Below are 26,886 nucleotides of genomic sequence, written 5' to 3'. Positions count from 1 at the left end.
GTCTCATTGTATGTTAAAGAAAACACACCAACAGCAAACTATGGACATGTTCTTTTGTTACCTTTTATAGCACATTATTAACATGTCCCCTTTTATAATGTATTTTTTTGTCATAAAAAACAAATATTTTGTTAGTGAAGCTGGTAAAGTGAATGGAAAAATGAAATGTTTAATTTCTGCCCATTCCAGTAAGAAAATCTGATTCCTATGCACTGCCTACATTTCCATTTTAGAAATGTTCTCTGGTTACCTGTGTACTGGAACTGTTTTCATGTTAAATGTAATCAGTGATTTTGTTCATTCTAGTTTATTTACATTTGGTATCTTTCACCTATTTTTCTTCAAATCAACATGGTTATAGTGTTTCAACAACTGGTAAATTAAACAAAATTTTTTGCTATTGTTATCAGATTGTCACAATAAATTCCTTTATTTCTAATCATAGAATAAAAGAAATCACAGCATTGTCTTCAATTTTAAAAACAAAAACTTAAAAAGTCTATCTCTCCATATTACTAAATATTATTCAATACATATTTGATACTCATAATAATAGTATACATTTATTTATTATTTCCTATGCACCAGGACCTAATTATTTTTCATTGAATTTCTTATTTTTTTAAATCAATATTCCATGAGAAAGAGACTTACTATCAGGTATTTTTAAAGAAGAGGAATTTGGGGCAAAGAGGGGTTGAATAAGTTGCCAAATATTAGAGTTATAAAGGCAAGATTCAAAAACAGGCAGTGTTTTCCTATTTATAAGCACTTCCAGAAAGTGTTTAGTGTTCAGTCATCATGTAAAAAATTACTTATACATGTATAAAGTCATTAACATTTATGAAGATATTGAACTTGAACTTCCTTCAATGTCTTGGGTTAACTTCTTTCCTTCATTTGAAAATAACCAGCCACATCCATAGTTACTTCACAACAATCTCCACAAGAAGTATAGATTTCCAGGATGCATCCAGATAGGAATTTTTGAAAAAGTGCGCTGAGGAGGAATCCTGTTGAAATGATGTTCTTAGGGAGTATTTAGCATTTAAATTGATGACAGTTCAGACAGTAAGCTCTGTCAATCTGCCTCACTCCCCCCGCCCCCAACCCCAGCCCACCTTCCAGCTTTGAATCACTTCATTTTGGTCATTCTTGATCTCATAGTGCTGCATACTCAGGTATCAATTGGAGAAATATTTAACATGGGCCAGTCCTTTTTTATCTCAAACCTGGGAGCCCATGCTTTGAGATTTGAGATGAAAATCAAAAGACAACAATATAACTAATTCTCATTTGAGATTCTTCTCATGTGCATCATTAAGTGGGACTATTTGTAAAATGTGATAGCAATTCTAAAGAATCAAGTAAACTTAAAACAGCCAAAAAGTATTAATGAGCTCAGTTCTTATGTTCAGTTTGTATTGCAATACATACCTGTTACAAGTTCTTGAAGATGGGAAGTTAATAATACAAGTTATTGCATATGTGAAGGAACAAGCACAGGATAAACTTCAGTGATGGCTAAAGAATGTTCACCATAGAGAAGGAAGGGGTATGTGTGGGACTGGAATCTTGCAATTTGACTTCTCTGTCAGATAGCTTTAGAGGCTTAAATGGCTCATGTTTCTTCTCCACTTCCCCAGGTCACCAACTCCAGATTCAACAAGTTCCAAGGACTTGTTAATTCTTTCTCCTTAGTACCCCCAATATTGGGCTTGTCCATTCCTTTTTCATTATTAGATGAGTTTGTGCCCTTTTCAGCTCTCACTCCAAGCACTCCCGCCCATTCTACTCCAAGTCCCTTTCCACAGAAACAAACCTTCCACTGCCATCAGATTAATTTTACTTTAAAACCAAGTAAATTGTTAACACCTCACTCAACAGTCTTCAATAGCTTTCATGACCTTCAGAATAAAGGCTAAATACCTTAGCTGGAGCCTCAGTTCTGGCCAAAACCTAGCCCTGACCTACTTTTGTTACTGATTCTTCCATTAATTCCCCAAATTGGATCACTCCAGTTACTCAGAAAACACACCGCCATCTTTGCCCTTGGGTTCACAGTATTTTCTCTTGCCAGAAGTAAGCCATTTTCTTTTTTGCAGCAATGTGAATCTTACCTGTTCTTCAGAGACCTCCTCCTGCAGGAAGCCCTCATTGCCCAGTCTAGCACAGAGTGAGCATTCATTCTAAAAACCTCTGACAGTCAAAACCATGCCTTTATTTCCTATCTCAGTTAGGTTTACATGTGTCTCTGTGTCTTATACACTCCAAGAATTTCCTACAATACCTTGCCTGGTGCCTTACACATAATATGGGCTCGATAACTGTTCATTGACTGATTCTTAGAGCAGCATGACAGTTCCAAGTCAGCATCTGTTAATGAATCCCTTGTACCCCCAGTAGAAGCCAGCATCCATATATTTGTTTATTTTACTTTGTTTTCATAATAATGATGATCATTTTCTGTCCTCCCTCTATCTTTGAATAGTTGATCGTCAAAGCACCTACTACATACTTGCAGGATTTGGCATATTGTTAATGCTAATCAATATCATGATGATAATGCTGAAAGTGTTCTGGATTGAGGCTGTTCTGCTCTGGAGGGACATAGCTAGACCTTACAAAACTAGAAATGGTAAGTAGCAAGTTTCAAGTTCTTTAAAAGAAAAGGTCCTATAATGGCTGTTGGTCACTTGTCACAATCTCGTAATAGCTGTGCTACAAAATCCAGCTCCCTTTTGCTTACCAGCATATAATTAGTAAATCTTTGAGTTCACTCAGAGGCTGTTCTTTGTCCTGCCTTGTCACTTCTTGTGGCTCTAAGATGCATCTCAACAATTCAAACTTCCTCCCTAGTAGGATTGCTTCTAACTGAAGCCCAGTGACAGACTGCCCCAAGCCCAGAAAGGTTTACACATTTTGGAAAATGTATATTGGTAAACAGTGTGGAATTCAAAACATTAACTATATTGTTCCGAATTTCCAAATGTGAAGAGGTTAAGTCCATTGTAATACAGGAACCATGACCCATAGAGTCTCACCTATGCACATGAAAGAAGACAGTTCTGCCTGCTAAATGGGAACACTGTTCTTTCATTTGGAGACAGATAGAGCTTAGATATTCCATATAGTCCAATCCACTAAAGCGAATTATTGGATTTGTTGTAAATTTAGATCCCTTAAAATTTTCCACTATCTTGCCAGTATTAGCCTTTAACATTTTCATTTCCCTAGGAGAAGCATGGGGAAAACAAAAGATAAAATTGAGATTGTTCTCAACACAGAATACCTTATCCACGACTTGTTCATTTTACATTCTTTTAAAAAAATTTTTTTTATTGATGTTCGAATATAATTGTCTCCATTTTCCCACTACTAATTCCTGCTTCATACCCATCCCCACCTCCCACCCTCAATCCTACCACCCTTTGGCTTTGTCTATGGGTCCTTTATACATATTCATTTATGACCCTTTCCCGTCTTTCCCACGTTATTTCCTTCTCCTCTCCCCTCTGGTTACTGTCAGTTTGTTGTTAATTTCAGTGTCTCTGGTTATATTTTGCTTGCTTGTTTGTTTTCTTATTTAGGTTATTTTGTTATTTAGGTTCTCACTTATAGGTGAGATCATATGGTATTTGTCTTTCACTGCCTAGCTTACTACACTTAGCATAATGCTCTCCAGTTCCATCCATGTTTTCACAAAAGGTAGGAGCTTCTTCTTTCTGCTATGTAGTTAGTATTCCTTTGTGTAAATGTACCATAGTTTATTTATCCACTCATTTACTAATGGGTACCTAGGCTGCTTTCAGCACTTGGCTATTGTAAATTGTGCTGCTATGAACTTTGGGGTACATAGGTTCTTTTGAATTAGTGTTTCAGGGTTCTTAGGGTATAATCCCACCAGTAGAATTGCTGGGTCAAAAGGCAATTCCACTTTTAGTTTTCTGAGGAAATTCCATACTGTTTTCCACAGTGGCTACACCAGTTTACATTCCCACCAACAGTGTACTAGGGTTTCCTTTTCTCCACAACCTCCCCAGCATTTCTTGTTTGTTGATTTGTTTACCATGGCCTTGCTAATTGGTTGATTGGTGTGTAGTGGTTTCTCATTGTGGTTTTAATTTGCATCTCTCTGATGGCTAGTGATGAAGAGCATCGTTTCATATGTCTCTGGGCCCTATGTATGTCCTTGGAGACGTGTCTGTTCAGGTCCTTTGTCCATTTTTTCATTGGATTGTTTGTATTCCTGGAGTGGAGTTGTGTGCGTTTGTTACATATTTTGGAGATCAAGCTCTTGTTTGAGGTGCCATTGGCAAATATATTTTCCCATACACTTGGTTCCTTTTTTGTTTTGCTAATGTTTTCTTTAGCCATCCAGAAGCTTTTTATTTTGATGAAGTCCCATTTGTTTATTCTTTCCTTTATGTCCTGTGCTCTAGCGGACATACTAGTGAAAATATTGCTTCATGGAACATCTGAGATTTTCCTGCTTATGTTCTCCTCTAGAACTTTTAAGGTATCACTACTTATAGTTAAGTCTTTTGTCCATCTTGAGTTTATTTTTGTGTATGGTGTAAGTTCATGGTCGAGTTTCAATTTTTTCAATGTACCTGTACAGGTCTCCCAATAGCATTTGTTGAAGTGGCTATTCTTATTCCATTTTATGTTTTTATCCCCTTGTCTAATGCTAATTGACCATAGAGACATGGGTTTATTTCTGGCCTCTGTATTCTGTTCCATTGATCTATGTGTCTGTTCTTATGCCCATACCAGAGTGTTTTGATTACTGTGACCTTGTAATATAGTTTGATGTCAGGTATGGTGATCCCTTCTACTTTGTTCTTCTTTCTCAAAATTGCTGCAGCTATTTGGAGTCATTTAGGTTCCATACACATTTTTGAAATGTTTGTTCCATATCTGTAAAATATGCCATTGGTATTTTAATAGGGATTGCATTGAATCTATAAATTGCTTTGGGTAGTATGGACATTTTGATAATATTTATTCTTCCAATCAATGAACATGGTACATGCTTCCATCTTTTTGTGTATTCCTTAATTTCTTTCTTCAGTGCTGTATAGTTTTCTACACAACCTAAGGAGGTAAAATACCTCCTTAGTTAGGTTTATTCCTAGGTACTTTATTTTTCATGTTGCTATAGCAAATGGAATTCTTTTCCAGATTTTTGTTTCTGATATTTCATTGTTGTTGTAGAAAAATGCCTTCAATTTCTGAATATTGACTTTGTATCCCTCTGTTTTACCAAATTCACTTATTACATCTAGTAGTTTTTTTGGTGGAGTCTATAGGTTTTCTATGTACACTATCATGTCATCTGCAGACAATGACAGTTATGCTTCCTCTTTTCTAATTTGGATACCTTTTATTTCTTCTTGTCTGTTTTCTGTGGCTAGGACTTTCCATACTATGTTGAATAGAAGTGGTGAAAGTGGACAACCTTGTCTTGTTCCTGATCTTAGTGGGAAAGATTTTAGTTTTTGCCTATTCAGTATGATATTGGCTGCAGGTTTCTAATATATGGCCTCTATTATGTTGAGGAATGCTCCCTCTATTCCCACTTTGCTAAGTGTTTTTATCATAAATGGGTGCTATATCTTATCAAATGCTTTTTCCGCATCTATTCATATGATCATGTGATTTTTGTCTTCCCCTTTGTTTATGTGATGTATTTATTTTATTGATTCATGAATATTGTACCATCCTTGCATCCTTGGGATGAATCCCACTTGGTCATTGCATATAGTCTTTTTAATATATTGCTGGATGTGGTTTGCCAATATTTTGTTGAGGATTTTAGCATCTATGTTCATCAGTGATACTGGCCTATAGTTTTCTTTCTTTTTTATGTCTTTACTTGGTTTTGGGATTAGGATGATGCTGGCTTCATAAAAAGAGTTTGGGAGTCTTCCATCTTCTTGGGAAGTAGCCTGTGAAGGATAGGGATTAGCTCTTCCTCAAATGGAAGGAAGGAAATTCCACAAAGTAGAATTCTCCTGTGAAACTGTCTGGTCCAGAGCTTTTATTTGTTGGGAGTTTTTGGATTACTGCTTCAATTTTGTTAGCTGTTATTGGTCTGTTCAGGCTTTCTGCTTGTTCTTCAGTCAGTTTTGGAAGATTATATTTTTCTAGAAATTTGTCCATTTTGCCTAGGTTTTCAAATTTCTTGGCATATAATTCTTCATAGTAATTTCTTACAATCCTGTGTATTTCTGTGGCATCAGTTGTAGTCTCTTCTCTTTTGTTTCTGATTGTGTTTATTTGGGTCCTCTCTCTTTTTCTCTTGATGAGTTTGCTTAAGTTTTGTTGATTTTGTTTATCTTTTCAAAGAACAAGCTCCTGGATTTATTGATCCTTAGAATTGTTCCTTTAGTCTCTATATCATTTAATTTTGCTCTGATCATGATTTTTCCTTCTACTTGCTCTGGGCTGTCTTTGCTGTTCCTCCAGTTCTTGTAGATTTAGGTATAGGTTGTTTATTTGAAATGTTTCTATCTTTTTTAGGTAGGCCTGTATTGCTGTGAACTTCCATCTCAGGACTTCCTTTACTGTGTCCCATAAGTTTTGGACTGTAGTGAGTTCATTGTCATTTATTTCCAGAAACTTTTTGATTTCTTTTGTAATCTCATTCTTAACCCATTCATTGTTTAATAGCACGCTCTTCAATCTCCATGAGTCTGAGTGTTTTTCGTTTTTTTCCTTTGGGTTGGTTTCTAGTTTCAGTAACTTGTAGTAAAAAAAAAATCCATGATATGATTTCAATGTTCTTGAATTTTTTGAGGCTTGTTTTGTTTCCTATCATGTGGTCTATCTTTGAAAATGTTCCATGTGCATTTGAAAATAATGTGCATTTTTTTTTCATTGGGATGAAAGGTTCTATGTGTATAATAGTTAAGTCCATTTGATCTAGGGCATTGTTCAGTTCTGCAATATCCTTCTTGATATTTTGTTTGGAAGATCTATCCATTTTTGACAGTGGGGTGTTAAAATCCCCTAGTATAAGTGTGTTGCTGTCTATATCTTTCTTGAAGTTCTCTAAAATGTTTCTTATCTATTTGGGTTCTCTTATGTTGGGTACATGGATGTGTATATTGTTTATGTCTTCTTGATGGTTTCTTCCCTTGAATATTAATGCAATATCCTTTTGTGTCTCTTTTTATGGCCTTTGTTTTGAAGTCTATTTTGTCAGATATAAGTATGTCTACCTCAGCTTTTTTTCCTGTCCATTTGCATAGAATGTTTTTTCCAGCCCTTCACCTTCAGTCTGTGTAGATCTTTTGTTTTGAGGTGGATCTCTTGTAGGCAGCATGTGTAAGGGTCATGTTTCATCCATTTAGCTACCCTATGTCTTTTGACTAGAACATTTAATCCATTTATATTTAAGGTTATTATTGATAAGTACTTATTGCCATTTTACTCCCTTTGTACCTTTGTTCCTTTCTCTCTCACTGTTTCTCTTCCTCTTCTTAAAGCAGTCCCTTTAGCATATCTTGCAGTGCTGTGTTGGTGGAGATATATTCTTTTAGCTTTCTTTTGTCTGGGAAGCTCCTTATTTTGCCTTCCATTTTAATTGAGAGACTTGCTGGATAGAGTAGTCTTGTTTGCTAGCCTTTGTTTTTCATTAATTGGAATATTCCTTGTCAATCTCTTCTGGCCTGTAGCATTTCCATTGAGAAGTCAGCTGCTAGTCTTATCAGAGCTCCCCTGTATGTTATTTCCTGTTTCTCCCTTGCTGTCTTTAAGATTCTCTCTTTGTCTTTAAATTTTGCCATTTTAATTATGCTGTGTCTTGCAGTGGGCCTCTTTGGGTTCCCCTTGATTGGGGCCCTCTCTGCTTCCTGAACCTGTGTGGCTTTTTCTCTCATCAAATTAGGGAAATTTTTCATCATTACTTTTTCAAACAGGTTTTCTATCACTTGCTCCTCTTCTCCTCCTTCTGGTACCCCTATTGTATGGATATTATTCCATTTCATGTTGTCCTGCATTACTCTTAACCCTTTTTCATTCTTTTTCAATCTTTTTTCTTTTTCTTGCTGTTTTTGGGAGTTTTTTCTACTTTGTCCTCCATCTCACTGATTTGATTCTCTGCTTCATCAAGCCTGCGTTTGATTCTTTCTATTGTGTTCTTTAATTCAGGAATTGTAGCCTTCATTTCTTCTGTGCCCTTGTTGATTTTTTCTACGTTTTTTTTTTTTATGCTGATATAGTTTGCAGTAAGTTCCTCACAATTTCCTCATAGTTTTTGGTAATTCTCTCTGAGTTCATTGAGCTTCCTTATGACCATTGTTTTGAACTCAATATCTGATAGCTGACTTGCCTGTATTTCATTTAGCATTCTTTCTGGGGAGTCTTCCTTTCCTTTTGATTGAGAGTTGTTTCTTTGTCTTCCCATTGTTTCTGGTTTTCTGTATGTAATTGGGTTTTGATTGTTGTTAAGTTGTTCTTTCATGGGTCTTTCCCTGCTGCTGGTTGACTGAGGGTCACTTCGCCTACCATGTCTTGTGTGCTATTGTCAGGTGCTGCCTGAACAAAACCACAGAGCCCAAGAAACAAATCCACACTCACAAGAATATCTCCCCCCAATCCCACTATCAATAGCAAATGAACCAGTAGTGATGAAGTTGTAATGAGATTAAGACTTTCTCTGTAAGAAAAGAGAGTGGATATGAGATGACCCACTGAAAGAGAAATGATTTTGAGAAGGTAGAGGGAGGAGCACTAATCAGAGTTGGGGATTGGAGCAATGGAATGAAAGTATGTAAAGTATATCTCATGAATAAAGAAAGGGAATGAAGAGTATAGAAGTATGAGAAGGGAAACATGTGTAGTATGAAGTTTAAACATAAATTAAAATGGTATAAAATAAAATAAAGTGGGTGAGAGAGAAAGAAAAAGGAGGAAAAATATTAAATAATTAATAAAAATATAGCAGCCAAACTGGAGAGAAAGATCCAGTGAAGTACTATTAACAACAAGTGACCTAAAGTTAATGTAAGTGGTATGGGAATAAGAGGGGGAAAAAGAAAAAAAGAAAATTCTAAGAGATGTTTAGAGGAATGGAAAGTGATTTTGTAATGACAGAGGGAAAGGAAATACTAAGAGGAACAAAAAGCAGAATAAGTGAGGGAAAATTAAAGTTTGGGATGTAAAGGAAAGGAAGAGAAAAAAGAGAATAGAGAGAAATAAAAGGGCAGGATGTAAGAGAAAGAGAAGAAAGAAAAAAATAAAGAGAGAAAATACAGGCTAAGATGGCATTATTAAAATTTGCCCCCCCCCCCCCAAAAAAAAATATGGCCCTGGCTGGAGTAGCTCAGTGGATTGAGCTCGGGCTGCGAACCAAAGTGTCACAGGTTCGATTCCCAGTCAGGGTACATGTCTGGGTTGCAGGCCATGACACCCAGCAACCGCACATTGATGTTTCACTCTCTCTCTCTTTCTCCTTCCTTCCCTCTCTAAAAAATAAATAAATAAAATCTTTAAAAAAAAACCTAAAAAAAAAGTACTAGGAGAGGGGTCCAGTATAACTTGTTATTTGAAAAACAGAATTAGTGAAGCTCTAGAGATAACCTTGAAAAAACAATGCAACAACTACTATGCTACCCACAATCAAGTAGCAAAGTTTGTTAAAAGTGTAGAGAGAAAATGTGTATTTCAGGAACTGGGCAAAAGGATGTGAAATGACCCTTGGCAAGAGAGTTCATTTTGAGTGTCTGGATGGGGGAGAAATAGTAAGAGTGTGGAATGGAAACAAGTTGTAGCTAGAAAGAAAACCAAATTTGAAATGAAAATATTGCAAGGAAAGAGGAAGGTAAAATGGGCTAAGAGCAGGCAGGGGCAAAATATGTGAATTGAAATATAGTGTAGTATAAAATCTAGTAACTTATTATATATAAACTCACTGGACAATAAATGAATGTTATAATATGTAGGAAAGAAAACATCACAAATCATGAAGAAAAACACAGTGGTTTTTGTCTGGGTAGCCTCTTGTATTTACCTCTTGTATCTGTCTCAGGTGATGTCAGCTGTTGACCCTGTCTGACTTTAGGCAGCCTGTTCCAGACTTCCAATGATCTGCTATCACTGGCTGTCTCCTTCAATTGTTAATCTGGTCACTCTGTATTCAGCAGTCAGATTTAAGCTCTATGCTGGATCCCCTCCATAGTGGGTCTATTGTTTCCCCTCAGGCTGTTGCTGCTCAGAGAGGAGTGGTCTGCCTAAGCAGGATGGTTGCTGCTTATGGGGGTGGGCTCAGTACTGGTGGCTACTTTCTCAGTTCTCTCTCCAAAGCCTCCATCCCGTCTCTCCTCAAGTCTCTCTAGTCCACTCTGTCCCACCTTTGCTAGTGATCTACTGTCTCTGGCTGTCTCCTTCGGTTGTTCATCTGGTCACTAAGACTCAGCAGTCAGGCTTAAGCAACAAAGGGCCAGGGCAGAGACCCTCCTGAGGTTGGGGCTATTATTTCCCCTCAGGCTACTGCCACTCAGAGGGGAGTGATCTGCCTGAGCACAAAAGCTGCTGCCATCTGGGGGATGACTCTTCCTTGGGATTCCGACAGCTACTCTCTCAGTTCTTTCCCCAAGGCTTTATACTCCCTACCCCTTAGCCCCCACCTTGTCTCTCCTCAGGCATCTCCAACCCACTCTGTCCCCACATTTGCTGGTGCCCCCAGGTAAGTGGCTGCAAATGAAGATTTGTGTGTTGGCCCTTTAAATGCCCCTTGTGTCTCCAACTGTCTATCTCTGTCAAAGAGCAACCCTGCCACTTTTCACAACTGGTTGTTATCTGTGTACTTTTTGGGCTCTGGTGGTCTAGGCTGGGAATCTGAGCTTAGGGTTTAGACCCCAATCTTTTCTGGGGTATCCAACTGGCTGCTTTATCCCACCAGTGCTGCCACCTGTGGGTATCCAAGCAGCCCTCTCGAGCCTCCACTGCACTCCCTATCAGATGGGTTGTGCCGAAGCTGGTTCTGTATGTCTGAAGTTACATACTTCTCTCTGGCTATTGCTCAGTTGTTTCTTCTGAGTGGTTTCTCCACAATTGAGTTGTAATTCCAGATTGGTCCTGGGAGATCAGTGTGACTTCTATTCATTCTTCTACCATCTTTCTTCTCCTTATTTTACTTCTTTTCATAATAATAATGATCACTTTTTTGTCCTCCCTTTATCCTTTGAATAGTTGATCATCAAAGCACCTACTACATACTTGCAGGATTTGGTATATTGTTAGTGCTAGGCAATATCATGATGATATTGTGAACAACACTTGTTAATACAGTCTGATTAAATGTAACAATATGGTTTGAACTAACCTGTACAGGTTCTTCCCTGTTCTGTACCATTCAGTCTGGGGCAATAAAAGGGAGAACTTTGGGATTAAGATCAATTTTCTGATGATATTTTGTGGTCATAGACTATTATCATCATCTCTAGATTCTAGAATATTTGGGGTGCTGGAATATCATCACTACTAGCCATAAAACTTGGTGATAAATAATAATTTTTATAGAACCAAGTAATAAAGTTGTACTTACTCTCATTTTCAGATGGGAAGATCTATGATGCTTATGTTATCTATCCATGGAACCACAAAGATAGTCCAGAAGCAACCAGTTCTGTTGACTACTTTGTTCACCAGATTCTGCCTGATGTTCTTGAAAATAAATGTGGCTATAACTTATGCATTCATGGGAGAGATTTGCTACCTGGAGAAGGTAACACTATCAACATACATCAGGGACAGAAATTCACTTCATCAGAAGGCTAAGCAACGGGTGATCTTATCCCTGCATTGGATAATGACTTAGAATCATTTTTCTAGGCTTTGAGACCAGAGATTTTAAATATTTCTCCAGAAAAATGAGATACTTAATCCTTGCTTCTCCTGTCCCTTTGTTGCCTCTTCACAGTAGTGTCAGTGATGTGAAGACAGGATAAGGCATCCTTAGTATGTGAATTTAGCAGGGCACTGCCCCTACTTTATTTCCCATGTCCACTAGTAGGATTACTCAATATTTCTTAATTCTCTATAGAAGATTAGAGTCTACAACCAAAGAATTCTGTTCTAACATCCAGAGGCAATTTAAAATGTTTATAGTGTTATATGACTTTCCTTATGTTGGTGAAACATTTGCAAATTTATATTCTTACAAGAACAACTAAAACTGTGTCTCCTGTTTCTTAATATTGCCAGCTGATTTTATGTACTTTTACAAGTTGTTTCACAATTCTAGCACTTCAGTAGTCATTCTTATCTTCCCTCTATATTTATGACACATGCCTATGAGCTCTCCTTATCCTTCTCAAATTCCTCAGACACCAGGAAGCATTTGGAATATGAATGAGGGAGGGACATTAGGAACATAAGTCCAATAAAGTTAATGTTTAGTAAACCGTGGGTTTAAACTGGCATTCCTACTGAAAGGAAGGATTCACATGCCTATGGATTAAAAGGAACACACAACAGGTGAATTTGGTTTATACTGGAATATTCAAGCAATGTTAATAACCTACTAATGGCTTGGGAGACTCATAAAATGTATAATTCAGGAAACTGTAATCTAAGTAATCGAGGGTCTCTTCTTTTCCAGCTATCCCCACTGGCTACCATGAGAGCAGAGAGTCATGAGTCATGGCACTCAAATGCTCTTTTCATATTACACATCTGCTCAAGAAGTTGCAGAGACTCTAGCTATTAGTGATGTCACACTATTTCTAGTTGTACCTCTTCCCAGTCAAACAAGAATGCTAGCTCACTGAGGCTCAAGCTTATGCCGCCTTTCTGGTGTTGTTTTTCATTTGGAAAGGTTTTTCACTTCACCCTCCTCAAGTATATCCTCGGATTACCTCAATTGAAGTAAAATAAAATCCAACAAAACAACACCAGACTTTACTTTTCCTGTAGGAAAAAGTTTTTGTCTGACTGATGCAGTATATTTCTTCCCATGCTAGTTACCTTCTATCTGTTCCTTCAAATCTACTCTGTAACCCCTTTTACCCAGTGGCCCTGGGTGGCTGGTCATTATGGAATTTGTCCTCCTTTGCTCTCTGCTGCATGTTGGTTTTGGCCAAAGGGAGGCACTGTCAGGAGTTCTGGAGAGGAGGGGGCACATCCTTTGCCCCTTCTGGGTGAAGTTGCCAGGGTAGTTGCACTTCTCTCTCCTGGATCAGGGTTTCTGTCAGTTGGCCTTCCTTAGGCCTTTATACTCCTTGGATTTCATAACTGCTTCCTCCCTTGCACAGTGGAGGGTATAATGTCTCCCTGATATTACCAGTTGTGGGATTCTGCACCATCTCTTATTGATTTCCCTGAGCTCTGCCCACATCATGAGAACTTTTGTAAATTTCTCATTTCATTAAACTCTTTCATCAGTCCTTTAGAATGTGCCAAGTTTTTGTTAGCATCCTGACTGACCCAAGGGGGCTCTATTGGGCTCTATTTAACATTTACTTCCTTATTTCAGACTAAATAAATAGGTCATCTTTTAGCCACCAGTCTCTAAGGATAACTGCAGTTGTTTTGTTCATGGTTGGGTTTCCTTAATCATGCTGTCACCTCCTGGCAGTGATATCTGGGCATTTTACATGTTTTTCTGAGTCTGCTTAGAAGTTAGTTAAAATCACTATGGAGCTGATGCTTTATAAACACTGACTTGCCAAAGGGATCCATCTCCCTTAAGATTTTTCTTGTCCAGATTAAAGCATCTTCTAAAACAGAATGGGGGAAGATGAAGAGGATCTAGGACTTCCTAGAGACATTAGTTAGTTGAGAAGAACAAGGGTTCCTCCATTTGCACTCTTTAATATGAGAGTGAAAATTCTGAACGCTTTGAAAACTTGTAAACTAATCTTTAAAAAGATAATATGTAGCTAATGAGCCTGAATTTAACTGGAAGTATCTTGCTTTAGTTAGGACTGACATGCCTGGGAAAGAACAGGGCCTTGGCCCTTACCTCACAGTGAAAGGGGTAAGATATAACATTTCTCCTTTTCCAAAGAAGTGAATTGATAGTGTCAAGATCTTACACCAGATTATAACAATCACAATTTTTAAAAGTTTCAAAACATTTATGATCAAAGCATTAGACTTAAAAATGTAACAACAGGAAATCTTCATGTCTTTGATTACTAGATATGGCTACTGCAGTGGAAACCAACATCCGAAAAAGTCGGCGGTACATTTTTATCCTGACGCCTCAGATTGTATATGGCAAGGAGTTTACCTATGAGCAGGAGATCGCCTTGCACCGTGCCCTCATCCAGGATGACTCCAAGGCAATTCTGATTGAAATGGAGGCTCTGAGTGAGCCAGGTAGACTGCAGCTTGCTGGGCTTCCAGATTCCCTCCAGCACCTGGTAAAAATGCAGGGTACCATCAAGTGGAGGGAAGACCATGTGGCCAACAAGCGGTCCCTGAACTCCAGATTCTGGAAGCATGTGAGGTACCACATGCCTGTACCAAACAGACTTCCAAGAAAGACCTGCATTCTGGCTTCTTCAAATGCACAGGAGCAGTAGGGACTATGTGGGTGTGTCAATGCACCAGACTTTGTAACTGGGGCTTCTCCTACTTGCATTATACCACTGTGCTAGACAGTGAGAGTTGGGCCTTGAGAAGTAGGAAGGGCAAGAGAATTTTTATCTTGAAACTTTACTTCCATTTTCCTGATTCTGTATGATTACAAAATGCTTCCAAATTTTTATCCTCAATCCCCTTCTCTCTATCCAACCTTTCCTCCCCTTTCTCCTTTGCTGGTCTTTCTCCACTGTGGTCTGTGATCTTTTCACTGTGATCTTTTCCTCTTTTTCTTTCTGATTGCCCTCTCCTTATGCCTTATCAATATTCTACATTTTGAATATCAAATTCAAAGTTTTAGAGTTCAACTTTTATGTTAGCTGGAAGAACACTCAGATTCCTTTGCCCAGAACACTGGTAGTAAATCTTGCTTCACATGCCAGAATTTATTATATTTTATTTGATCAGGGCTTAGTTTTATCATCTCAATATTGCCTATTTTGTTGGAGTACCTTACTCAATCGCCGTTATAATCTAGTTCGCTTCAGTTTTAAAATTTATTTCATATATTGTTATTTTTATTAGAAATCTTTTTCTCACTATAAAAATTATAGAATAGAAGGTATAAAACAAGAAAATAGCAAAAATAATTCATGGATCTATAATCCTAAGATTATATATTTGCTTTTAAAAAATAATTCATATTTAAACATACCATTTATATACTGAGATTACATAGTGTGTAGTTTTTATATTTTTTATACCTAACATCATGATAAAGCATTTGACATGTCATTTAGATTTTAACATTTTAAAATATTTGTACTGTTCTATCTTGTGCTTGTGCTACAGTGGCCTTGTAATGATAGCTGTCATTATAATAATCTGCAATGACCATATCAATATATCTTATATCTTTCAATTAAAAAAATTTTTAATTTCAGAAACTTCATTTGTTGCCATATTTCTGTGAAATTAATAGGACATTTTGACAGAACTGTTTTTGATAAACTAAAGCTAATTTGTACAGCCTAGGCTGTTCCTGTCAGAACATCCCTGGAGTTCACTCACCGGCCCTCAGGGGCCACAGAGCTCATCAGTGGACCCAGAGCTAAGGCAGAGTGTCCCCTCAGCAGGGAGTCCTGTCAGAGTACAGATTCTGCAAGTCGATGGAGGCTCTACCCTCAGTTAACCTGCTTAATAAATGGTATGATTTTGTATTTAACTGGCCCCCAACCCTCCTTCCCTGCAAAATACTATACTGCAGACCCTTGACAAGAAGTGTAATCTTGAACTCACTGCATTCAATACCATGCAAGATCTTGTCTGAAAAGAAACCTTATTTCTCAAAAGTTGCCTAAAGGAATTATAGTTACCCATCTCTCTAGATACCCTATAATCTAAATCTACACTTCTTGGATTAGGATTGCTGGGTAAAGTGGAAAACATCAGTGAAAGTTCAATTCAGAGAATGAAATTTCATATGAAATTGATCTGAAATTCAAATTTTCCTGGGCATCCTGTATCTTTATTTGCTAAATCTTCTTACCCTTCTCTGGTAGATTATCATACTTTTATGTGTGACATTTGATTTTTTTGTTGTTCAAGTACATTTGTCTCCATTTTCATCACATCATGCCCTGCCGCCCCACCCATCCCCACTTCCCACCCTTGGACCCACTCCCTTTGGCTTTGTCCATGTGTCCCTCATACATGTTCCTCAATGCCCCCCCATTATCCTCTATTGATTTTTTTTATTACTCAAAAATTAGCCAATGAAAAGGATGTGGTATAGTTGATTGGTTAACATCTTTTAGAATAAACCAGCTATGTAATCATGAGCAAGTTAAATTATCTAAAACTTAGTTACCTTAGGTAAAATGAGAATGATCATAACAAAAACTCTTTGTATTTCTGTGCTAATCAAATGAAAAAAAAGTACTAGTATTTGCTTCAGAGTAAGAAAGGAATAAATAGCGGCAGTTGTTATGATACTTCATGATGTATCTTGTAACATGGATTGTATTCCATGTCCTCTCTCAGTGATGACCTCAAAAGAATCATCTCTCTCCAGCCCCACTATCAGAATAGATGTGCCTTCATTTCTGCTTCTCCACCCGCCTCGAATGACAGGTGTGTTATTGATTTATGGACACAAGGCATATTGGACCTGATTTTATTTCCCTTTTTACATTAGTTTCTTTTTTTTTTTAAAGATTTTATTTATTTATTTTTAGAGAAGGAAGGGAGGGAGAAAGAGAGAGAGAGAGAAACATCAATGTGCGGTTGCTGGGGGCCCTGGCCTACAACCCAGGTATGTGGCCTGACTGGGAATCAAACCTGCGACACTTTGGTTCGCAGCCCACGCTCAATCCACTGAGCTACGGCAGCCAGGGCTACATTAGTTTCTTAAAAGCACAGAGCCAAATTTGTGATCTTTCTACAGCAAGTATATAGGATATCATAATAAGGAATGTATAATAATCTCTTCCCTGTCTCCATAATTCTTTTGTTTTCTATTTGACCCACATTTCTTATCTTTAAATATATATATATTAGCTTTTTAAAAAGTTTTAATTGCTGTTCCAGTACAGCTTTCTGTCTTTTACTCCCATCCCAGCCTATCCCCCCAGTCCTCCCCACTTCCCTCCCCTTTCCACCCCACTGCCTAGTTTTTGTCTATGTGTCCTTTATACTTGTTCCTGTACCCTTTTCCCCTGAAATTTCCTCCCCTCTCCCTTCTGGTCACTGTTAGCCTGTTCTCTATTTCAGTCTTTGGTTATATTTTGCTTGTTTGTTTTGTTGTTTAGGTTCCTAATAAAGGTGAGATCGTATGGTATTTAAATATATTTTTAACTCTTTACATTATAAGCTCCTTTGCAAGTATTTAGCAAACATGTACATTTTATAAACATATGCTGAGTATCTCTCTGGAAGGGGCACGGAGAAGAAGGGCTATAAAGGGAAATATGCAGGTAAGGCACAGTCCTTCCTTACTTTAGGGATTTAGAGTACACTGTGGGAGCTTGGAAGGAAGAGGGAAACACTCCAGAGACACCCAGAAGGGCTAGACTTGGGGGAAACTGACATTGCTGTACTCTTTTCTTCATCATTCATTTTCCTAAATTTATATACCACTTCCCAGGTCACCTAGGCTATCTGGGCTTCAGTTTCTGCAACTGAAAAATGGGAGGATGGAAAAGAAGACCTCTGAGGGCTTTCTCAGCTCCTACAACTCATGGCTTCAAAGTACACACTCAGAGAGAGGTCAGGGACCTGTCAGGCTACCTGGCTTCTCAGACCAGCAGCACCAGCCTCTCTATTTCGTCATTTGCGTGGTGAGAGTAATGAGCGCTTCACCTACTACACTAGGTAGTGTGAATAAAATGAATTCAGCCACAACCTGTTAAGTGTCTGTATTATAATTATGGTGAAAAGTTTTGTGAATTATACAAACACAAAGAATTATTTCTAATTGAGTTAAATTTGCATACAATAAAATTCAGATCCTAAGTTTTTACAATTACACATCTGCGTAGTTATCACGCCAAACAAGATAGAAATATTTTCATTACCTTATAAAGTTTCCTCCTACCTCTAAGGCAGACACTGTTTTGATTCCTGTCTCCATGGATTAGATTTGTCACATCTTGAAATTCACATCAGTAAAGTCAGACATCATTGTGACTCGAGACTTCTATACAATGAACACAATTTCTGAGATTCACCCATATTTTGTATTTGTGAGTAGTTTGTTTCTTTGTATTACTGAGTTGGTTTCCATGGTATGCCTACCCAACAGATTGTCTAACCATTTCTCTGTTGATGGATATATGGGTTTTCCCTTTTATAGCTATCATGAATATGGCTACTTGTGGACATATATTTTGGTTTTTTTTTTTTTATTTTATTTATTTATTTTTTAGAGAGGGAAGGGAGGGAGGGAGAGAGAGAGAGAGAGAGAGAGAGAGAGAGAGAGAGAGAGAGGGAGAGGGAGAGAGAGAGAAACAGAGAGAGAAACATCAATGTACGGTTGCTGGGGGTTATGGCCTGCAACCCAGGAATGTACCCTGGCTGGGAATCGAACCTGGGACACTTTGGTTCCCAGCCCGCGCTCAATCCACTGAGCTACGCCAGCCAGGGCAAAGGGGAGGGGTTTGGTTCAATTCCTAGGAGTGGTCATGATATATATCTAAAATTTTAAGAAATTGATAAACTGCTTTGCAATCTAATTGTACCATTTTACATTTCCTGAAGTTACATCTGAGACCTCTGTTACTCTACCTCCTCACCAATAATTGGTACTGTCAGTTTTCCTCTTATTTTAGTTACTTTAGTGGATGTTAAATGGATCTCATGATTTTAATTACAGTTCTCTGATGATCAATGATGCTGAGCCTTGTTCATGTTTCTGTTGGTCATTCAAACATCATACTCTGAAGGTAAAATCTTTTGCACATTTTTAAATTGTGTTGGCTTCTGTGAATATATTGTTGATGTATAGAGATTATTTTATATTCTGGATACAAGGTCCTCTTCAGGTAGATGTAAGATGAGATATTTTCCAGGCTTATCTATTCATTTTTAGAATGGTGCAATTGATTATCAGACATTTTTAATTGTGATGATATCCAATTTCTCAATTTCTCTTTCATGGTCAGTGCTTTCTGTATCCCAGCAAATAATTTTTTTGTTTACCCACTCCAAGGTTATGGAGATAGTCTCCTATGTATTTTTAGGAAATATTTATGATTCCAGCTTTAAAAAAAATTCCTCACCTGAGGATTTTTCAGTTTAATTTTAGAGGAAGGGAGAGAGGAAAAATATTGATTTGTGTGAGAGAAACATCAGTTGGTTGCCTCCTGTATGTACCCTGACCTGGGATCGAACCTGCAAACTTTCAGTGTATGGGCGATGCTCAAACCAACTGAGCTCTCTAGCCAGGGCTGCAGTTCCAGATTTTAGGCTTAGGTCCATGATGCATGGTAAATTAATATTTGTACATAGAATGAGGTAAGGGCCAAAGTTCACTTTTTTTTCTATAGAGATATCCAGCTGTTCAGCAACATTTGTGAAAGACTTTTCTTTACCCATTGAATTGAAATAATGCTTTGGTCAAAAACCAATAGATTATGTATGTATGGGTCTATTATCTACTTTATTATTTTCTGTTTATAGGTTCATGCAAATATCATACTGACTACTGTTGCTTTATTATAAAACTTCAAGTCATTGTAAGTCCTTTAACTTTGTTTTCTCAAGATTCTTTTGATTATTCTAGATTATTTTCACATAAATTTTAGAAACAGCTTTACGATTTCTTTGAAAATTCTTTCTGAGAGTTAGATTGGGATTGCATGAAATATATGGACTCTATAACCTATGGAGCCCATAAACCATAAACTCTGTAGTTTGTGGAAAATAGGTATTTTAACAATGAGTTTGCCAATCCATAAACATGGAATATTCCTTCATTTACTTAGCAGTGTTTTGTAGATTTCACAGTAGATATCTTGTACATATTTCAAAGGATTTATGCTTTCATATTTGATTTTTTGTGCTATTTTAAATCATATTTCTAACAAATTTCACTTTCCAAATCTCTACTAAAACTGTATGAAATTATAATTGAGTTTTGTATGTTGACCTCATATTCCATGTGTGGAGAGCAGGACAGAATTAAGATGGTATCAGTCCAGTCAACTAAGATGGCATTGAGGGAAGCCATATTTAGAGCATGCACAGTAGAGCAATGACTGAGAGGTATGATGCAAACCCTCTGTAGTACAATGTGGTAGACAACATGTGTTTATCTGAAGGGTAGCACCACCATCTCAGAGCATGGACAGTAGACTGACATAATCAACATGTGCTTATCAAGGTGGCACAAAACAACATGTGTTAATCAGAGGCTAATCCAACATTGTATCATACAACAGTATAAAAGCAAAAGCTTTCTAATAGACAGCTCAGATAGTAGAGAGAAGCTGAGATAGCTGAAAGGATCTGAGACTCTGAGAGACACTCCACTGCTCCAATTGACCCTGCTGTAGCTCACTCTAAAGCCACCATAGTAGACTCTGCCTTGCAAGATACCGACCAGCTGACTCCTGGAACTGGACCTGATCTGAACTCTTGGGATTCAGGTTCATTATCAGCCAATTCTCCTGTGAAATATTATTGCTGATTGTTTCTGAGTGATTATTTTTATCAGGTTATTATAGATTTGGATTGAATCTGCATTACTAAAAGCTGACTGAATAGCATAGTCACCTGTGATGACTCACTGTTACTCCATGGCATTGGTGTTGTCTGTAGGGCTGGTGACATTATGGGTGACCAGGCACCTCCGGTCTGTGACAAGGGCTGGAGGCTGGCTTATAGGAAAGACTATAGCATAAACACTTGTAAGGTTAGAGTATTGCTCATGACTCCATTATCTTATTTATTGTTTGCAGGGATTTTTTTTGTAGATTTCAAAGGATGATCTATATAAAATTATGCCCTCTTTCAAAACCAGTAATTTTACTTCTTTCTTTCCCATCTTGATGATTTCTATTTTTATTTTTTTACTTAATATAAATCGATTGTCCTAGGAGAGAGCTGTCCTTATCTTGTTCCCCATTTCAGTAAAAAAAAGTGTTTTATTATTAATTAGAAAATTATCTGTTAGTTTCTTATAGATGTTCATTATCAGATGAAGAATGTTCCTTTCTACTTGCCGTTTTCTGAGCATTTTTACTCAAGAAAGACTTTTATCAAATACTTTTCTTATTGTATTTATCAAGATATAATTATATTTATTTTTATTATATTAATTATATTAACATTATATATGATATTTATCATATTAATACTGTGAATTATTTTCATGGGATATACAAATAAAAACCACTGTCTCATTAAATTCTTTCCCTGTAAGTCACGGTTTCAGTCTTCATTTTTGTTTGAAAGAGCCAACTGCAGACCAGCCTAAAAATGTACCCTGAGTTCTACCACGCTATGAAAATTTAGAAAAACACTTTTGCCTCAAGCGTTCTTTTCTTCTAAGCAATTTAAATCCTTAATTCCACACATCTGCAGCCTCTCTCAATTGCTTCCCAATAAAGAATCCCCCCCATCCCTCAGGCTAAGCTGAGGGCTCAGGACCCGAGGTGCCTGAGACATACCTGCTCCTCACCTTTTGCTTACCTAAAACTGTGCTGTGTCTTTGAGAGTCTTCCTTGGCTCCTTTTCTGTCCCCAGTCCTTTCCATCCACTTCCCTTCAGTACTGGCGCAGGTTGACTTGACTCCTCATTTTACTCTGCTGCTCACAGCTCTGGGGCCTGAAGGGGGCGTAGGGGAAGCACCAGCGCCCTTCGCCACTACCCAGACTTGCAAGTCACCAGCCACTACCACAGGTCCAGAGTTCCAGGCGCCCGCCGCGAATCCCAGGAACCAGGGCACAGGCGCAGGATTCTCCAGCTGCACCACGAGCCCCGCGGTCCAGTGGCTCAGGGCACTCCAGGCCTGGCACGCGGGTGGAAGATCCCAGACCCCAAACCACCACCCCTGGACCTGAGCAGTGCCCCACCGCGCCACACCACGCCTCCGCCCGCCGCTTCTCAGCCAGAGGCTTTTTATTTCTTCTAACTTTCTGTAAGGTTTCTCTGTTCATCATTCTCCAGCACCTTTATCTGTTCCATCCCAGTCGCAGTCCCTTTCTCTCTCACTTCTTGATTCGCACTGCTAGAAAGGCAGCCCCTTTCTGTTTCCCAAGTGCTTTCTGAACTGCTTCCCGTGTGGCCACCAGTGTGAGGGAGGGACAACCGCCTCCGCCTCAGCCTCTGCGACACCCGTTGAAAGGTAAGGACGAAGCGCTGCTGCCACCTGTATTACTCTGTCGTCCTCTGTCGTCCGCTGGGCAAATATTCTAAAAACAAAATCAGTTTAAGAATGGATCAAGGGAAGAGAATGAGATGAATGAAGTTTGTCAGGTATGGTGGGATTGCCTAATCATGAAGTTGTCTAATAACTGTGATGCACTTGGCTCGAGGGTTCTAACTCCGGGAGGCACCTTAGATTATAGGCAAACGTTTTACAGTCAGGAAAATTTTAGGTGTGAATCTGAGATGTATGATTTAGTAGCTTGATGCCTTTGGATGAATCACTGAATCTTTTTGTGCCTTGGGTTCACCCCCTTTTATTAAGCATAATAAGAGTACCTACTTAATTTGGTTTGTAGGAAGATTAAGTAAAAATAATGCACCCACATGATTTTTACAGTGTCAAATAAAAAATAAGTGCTCAATAAATGAAAACTCTCACTTTAGCTGTTCTAACTTTCCCAGAAAAAAAGTTGGGAATGTTTTTTACCTCTAAAACAATACTGTTATATAATATATATTATAGTATATAGTAATATTTTTACTATAAGTTATAATAATATATAATATGTGTAAATATTAGTATACATGTGTATGCACACACCCATTCTTACACACAGATGAATAACATGTGAAAACATCATTAATTTTGCCTGATGCTATAGTAATTGGAAGTAATTGGAAGGCTATACCTGATGGTATAGTAATTGGATGGTATAGTAATTGGTATAACATTGTGGTGCAGCCTTGGATACAGGCTGTTGGGGCAGTAGGCATTGAAGCTCTTCTTTGACAAAGCTACCATTGCGCTAAGCTGCAAGGACTGCAAGAACCTGGCAGATGGGAGAAGTGGGCAGGCTGGTCCAGGTACCAGGACCAGCACATACATAGGTGGAGGTGAGGAAGCATCAGTATAATAATGGGCATTTGTTTGACAAAGACTTTGAGGGGGGAATGATTCTCCTGGATTTACAGATGAGTAACTTAATTCAACATAAATGCTTTTCTCCTTAGTGTGGAAGTGTGCATGCACGCATGTACATGTATGTACATGTGTATGCGTGTCCAAGGTAATTTTTTCCTCTTTGCATTTGGTTATTTATTTGTTTTGGAAGGGCATTTGGTCCTTCCATTCTAAAGCATAGCTTTGCTAGATAGAGTAATCTTGGATGTAGGATGTAGGATAATCTCAAAAGCTAAATAAAACACTTATGCATTGAACACTGTAGAGAAAGAATTATGTTTCAAAAGCACCAGTGTTATGATTTTCATGAAGAAAGTTTATCTTAGCAGATGCTCAATTATGTTTTGCTAATGAGTGATTTACATTCTAAGAATAATTTACATCTATTTATGTGTAAGTCAGCATAACTCTCTATAATCAGGACTTAATCATTTCACCTAGTCAAGTCTCAGGTTCCTGGCCAGAAAGAACTTTGGCCCTGGTCTCAGTTGGTTGGGTGTTGTCCTGCAAACCAAAATGACCCAGGTTTGATTTCAACTCAGGGCACATGCCTGGGCTGAGGGCTCGGTCCCCAGTCAGAGTGTGTGCAAGAAGCAACTCATCAATATTTCTCTCTCACATCAATGTCTCTTTCTCTCTTTCTTCCTTCCTTCCCCTCTCTCTAGAATCAATAAAAAGAAAAAAATTTTTAAAAGAACTTTTAAAAATACATTTTATTGATTATGCTATTACAGTTGTCCCATTTTCACCTCTTTATTCCCCTTCACCCTGCACATCCCCTCCCACCCACATTCCCACCCTTTAGTTCATGTCCCTGGGTTGTACATATAAGTTCTTTGGCTTCTATATTTTCCATACTATTCTTTACCTCCCATTGTCTATTTTCTACTTACTATTTATGCTACTTATTCTCTGTAACTTCCCCCATCTTTCCTTTCCCACTTCCCCGCTGATAATCCTCCATGCGATCATTTCTGTGATTCTGTTCCTGTTCTAGTTTTTTGCTTAGTTTTTTTTTTCTTTGTAGGTTCAGTTGTTAATAGCTGTGAGTTTCTTGTCATTTTAGTGTTCATATTTTTTATCTCCTTTTCTTAGATAAGTCCCTTTAACATTTCATATAATAAGGGCTTGGTGATGATGAACTCCTTTACCTTGACCTTATCTGGGAAGCACTTTATCTGCCCTTCCATTCTAAAGGATAGCTTTGCTAGATAGAGTAATTTTGGATGTAAGTCCTTGCCTTTCATGATTTGGAATACTTCTTTCCAACCCCTTCTTGCTTGTAAGGTTTCTTTTGAGAAATCAGCTGATAGTCTAATGGGAACTCCTTTGTAGGTAACTCTCTCCTTTCCTCTTGCTGCTTTTAAGATTTTCTCTTTCTCTTTAATCTTGGCTAATGTAATTATGATGTGCCCTGGTGTGTTCCTCCTTGGGTCCAACTTCTTTAGGACTCTGAGCTTCCTGGACTTCCTGGAAGTCTATTTTCTTTGCCAGATTGGGGAAGTTCTCCTTCATTATTTGTTCAAGTAAGTTTTCATTTTCTTGATCTTCCTTTTCTCCTTCTGCAACCCCTATGATTTGGATGTTGGAATGTTTAAAGATGTCCTGGAGGTTCCTAAGCCTCTCCTCATTTTTTTGAATTTTTGGTTCTTCATTCTGTTCTGGTTGAATGTTTCTTTTTTCCTTCTGGTCTACACCATTGATGTGAGTCCCAGTTTCCTTCCTGTTACTCTTGGTTCCCTGTACATTTTCCTTTATTTCACTTAGCATAGCCTTCATTTTTTCCTCTAATTTGAGACCATAGTCAACCAATTCTGTGAGCATTTTGATTACCAGTGTTCTGAACTGTGCATCTGATAGGTTGGCCATCTCTTCATCGCTTAGTTGTATTTTGTCTGGAGCTTTGATCTGTTCTTTCATTTGGGTCATTTTTTTTTCTCCACCTGCCTGTTACATAGTAAGGGGCAGAGCCTTAGTTGTTCCCTGGGGTGGGGCAACCTACATTGCCATGTTGAGATGCTGTATGTGGTGGAGGGATCTGTGAGGGAACAATGCCACTTGCTCTGCTCTCTGCTAGTTTTCAGCCACTTCCCCTGCTACCCACAATCAAATTGGGCCCTTCTGGTGCTGATTCCTAGGTGGGTATGTTTGTATACATTCTAGGACCCTGTGGGTCTTTCCAGTGAACCCTCCTGTGAGGCTGGGAGTTTCTCCAGCTGTCACCTCAACCCCCACAGTTGTTTTCTGTCAGAGGCTTTGAGACTTTATTTCCCTGTACTGTAACCCTGGGTTGCATGGTCTATCTTGGTCCCCAGTTGTTCCTCCCAGTTTATCTGCATGTGAATGTGAGACTGCCCAGTCCTCCAACCACTGCCTTGCTGTGAGTCCTCTCCATCTGGCTGCCTATCTTGGTTGCCCATCTCTGCCCCGCCTACTGGTCTAGATGAATGTTTCTTCTCTAACTCCTTGGTTGTCGGACTTCCACACAGTTCTATTTAGTGGCAGTTCTGGTTGTTTTTTGTTTCTCAATTTGTTGTTGTCCTTCTTTTGGTTGGTCCTTCTATGAGGAGGCACAGTGTGTCTACCTACACCTCCATCTTGGCTGGAAATCTCAAAAAAAAAAAGAACTTTGAAGTGGCTTAGAAACTATGGGTTTCTATAAATTATTCTTCCTCTAGAGAATGGTCCTGTTACTCAGGGTGGTGTCCATAAACAAGGAGAGTGGGGCAGAATCAGGGGCTGAGGTGGTTACTACTGGGACACTCTGGAGGTTCCTTGGGCTGTATTACCTTGGGGGTCTGAGACAGCGGCCTGCTTGTAGCTGACCCTCACCTAAAGTCACATTTTTGGAAGGGAACCTTTTTCATTTAGAGAACATTTCATGTCATTTAGTGACGTAGAGGAAGTTTGTGACTGTTCTTTGTATGTATGTGTATGTGTGTATGCACATGCATACCTATATGTATATACATATACATACATATATAAGCCATAGAATCCATATATCTAAAATATTATTAAATACATATTTAATGTATATTAAATTTATTTTTACATTTATAGAGAAGTGCCCTAGATCAGTGTCTCCCTACCTTGGCTGCATATTAAAATCACCTAAAGGATTTTTACAAATCAGGATGCCCAGGCTGTACTCCAGTTGTCTGGATGGAACCCAGGCATCATTATTGTCTTTCATGCTCCAAGTGAGAATGAGTGCCCTAGATGTCACATCATTTGTTAAAACATACTTTTCAAGGTGTCATGATTAAGAAGCATTTCATAGAAGATTATACAGATGTAAGATTGGATCAGATGCTCACCTAAGACTCTCAAATGCATATTATTTTTGCCTTCATTAATTTAAGGCCTTCATTAATTCAGTAAAGAAACAAGCAATCAGACATAAAATGATAAAATGTCAGTTAGTGAAAGGTGCTATAAACAGAAAAAGCAAACAACATGGGAGGGAGAGAAGAAAGACAGAGAAGTGTGTGTGTACATGCACACATACTGGTATGTAT

At 38.2% G+C, this 26,886-nt stretch overlaps 2 protein-coding genes across 6 annotated transcripts in view; both read left to right on the top strand.

Annotated features, from left to right (window-relative positions):
• Nucleotides 1–16,174, top strand: part of IL1RL1 (interleukin 1 receptor like 1) — a 35,127-nt gene extending 18,953 nt beyond the window's left edge. The window contains exons 9-11 of the mRNA XM_028516791.2: nucleotides 2,492–2,638; nucleotides 11,567–11,734; nucleotides 14,152–16,174. Of these exons, the coding sequence (XP_028372592.1) occupies nucleotides 2,492–2,638; nucleotides 11,567–11,734; nucleotides 14,152–14,537 (701 nt within the window). The 3' untranslated portion in view covers nucleotides 14,538–16,174. The remainder of the gene's footprint in view (nucleotides 1–2,491; nucleotides 2,639–11,566; nucleotides 11,735–14,151) is intronic.
• A 5,659-nt stretch (nucleotides 16,175–21,833) lies between these two features.
• Nucleotides 21,834–26,886, top strand: part of IL18R1 (interleukin 18 receptor 1) — a 46,106-nt gene continuing 41,053 nt past the window's right edge. For 2 of the 5 annotated variants that reach the window (XM_036028348.1, XM_028516197.2), the window contains exon 1: nucleotides 21,834–22,381. The gene's annotated coding sequence lies outside the window, so the exon portion shown is untranslated. The remainder of the gene's footprint in view (nucleotides 22,382–26,886) is intronic. The other 3 variants (XM_036028346.1, XM_028516196.2, XM_036028349.1) reach the window with 3 other exon arrangements.

The sequence above is a fragment of the Phyllostomus discolor genome, chromosome 6 (assembly GCF_004126475.2).
Source record: "Phyllostomus discolor isolate MPI-MPIP mPhyDis1 chromosome 6, mPhyDis1.pri.v3, whole genome shotgun sequence".
Lineage (NCBI taxonomy): Eukaryota > Metazoa > Chordata > Mammalia > Chiroptera > Phyllostomidae > Phyllostomus > Phyllostomus discolor.
Note: the sequence above shows the minus strand (reverse complement) of the source record. Positions and strands in the feature narration are given on the sequence as shown.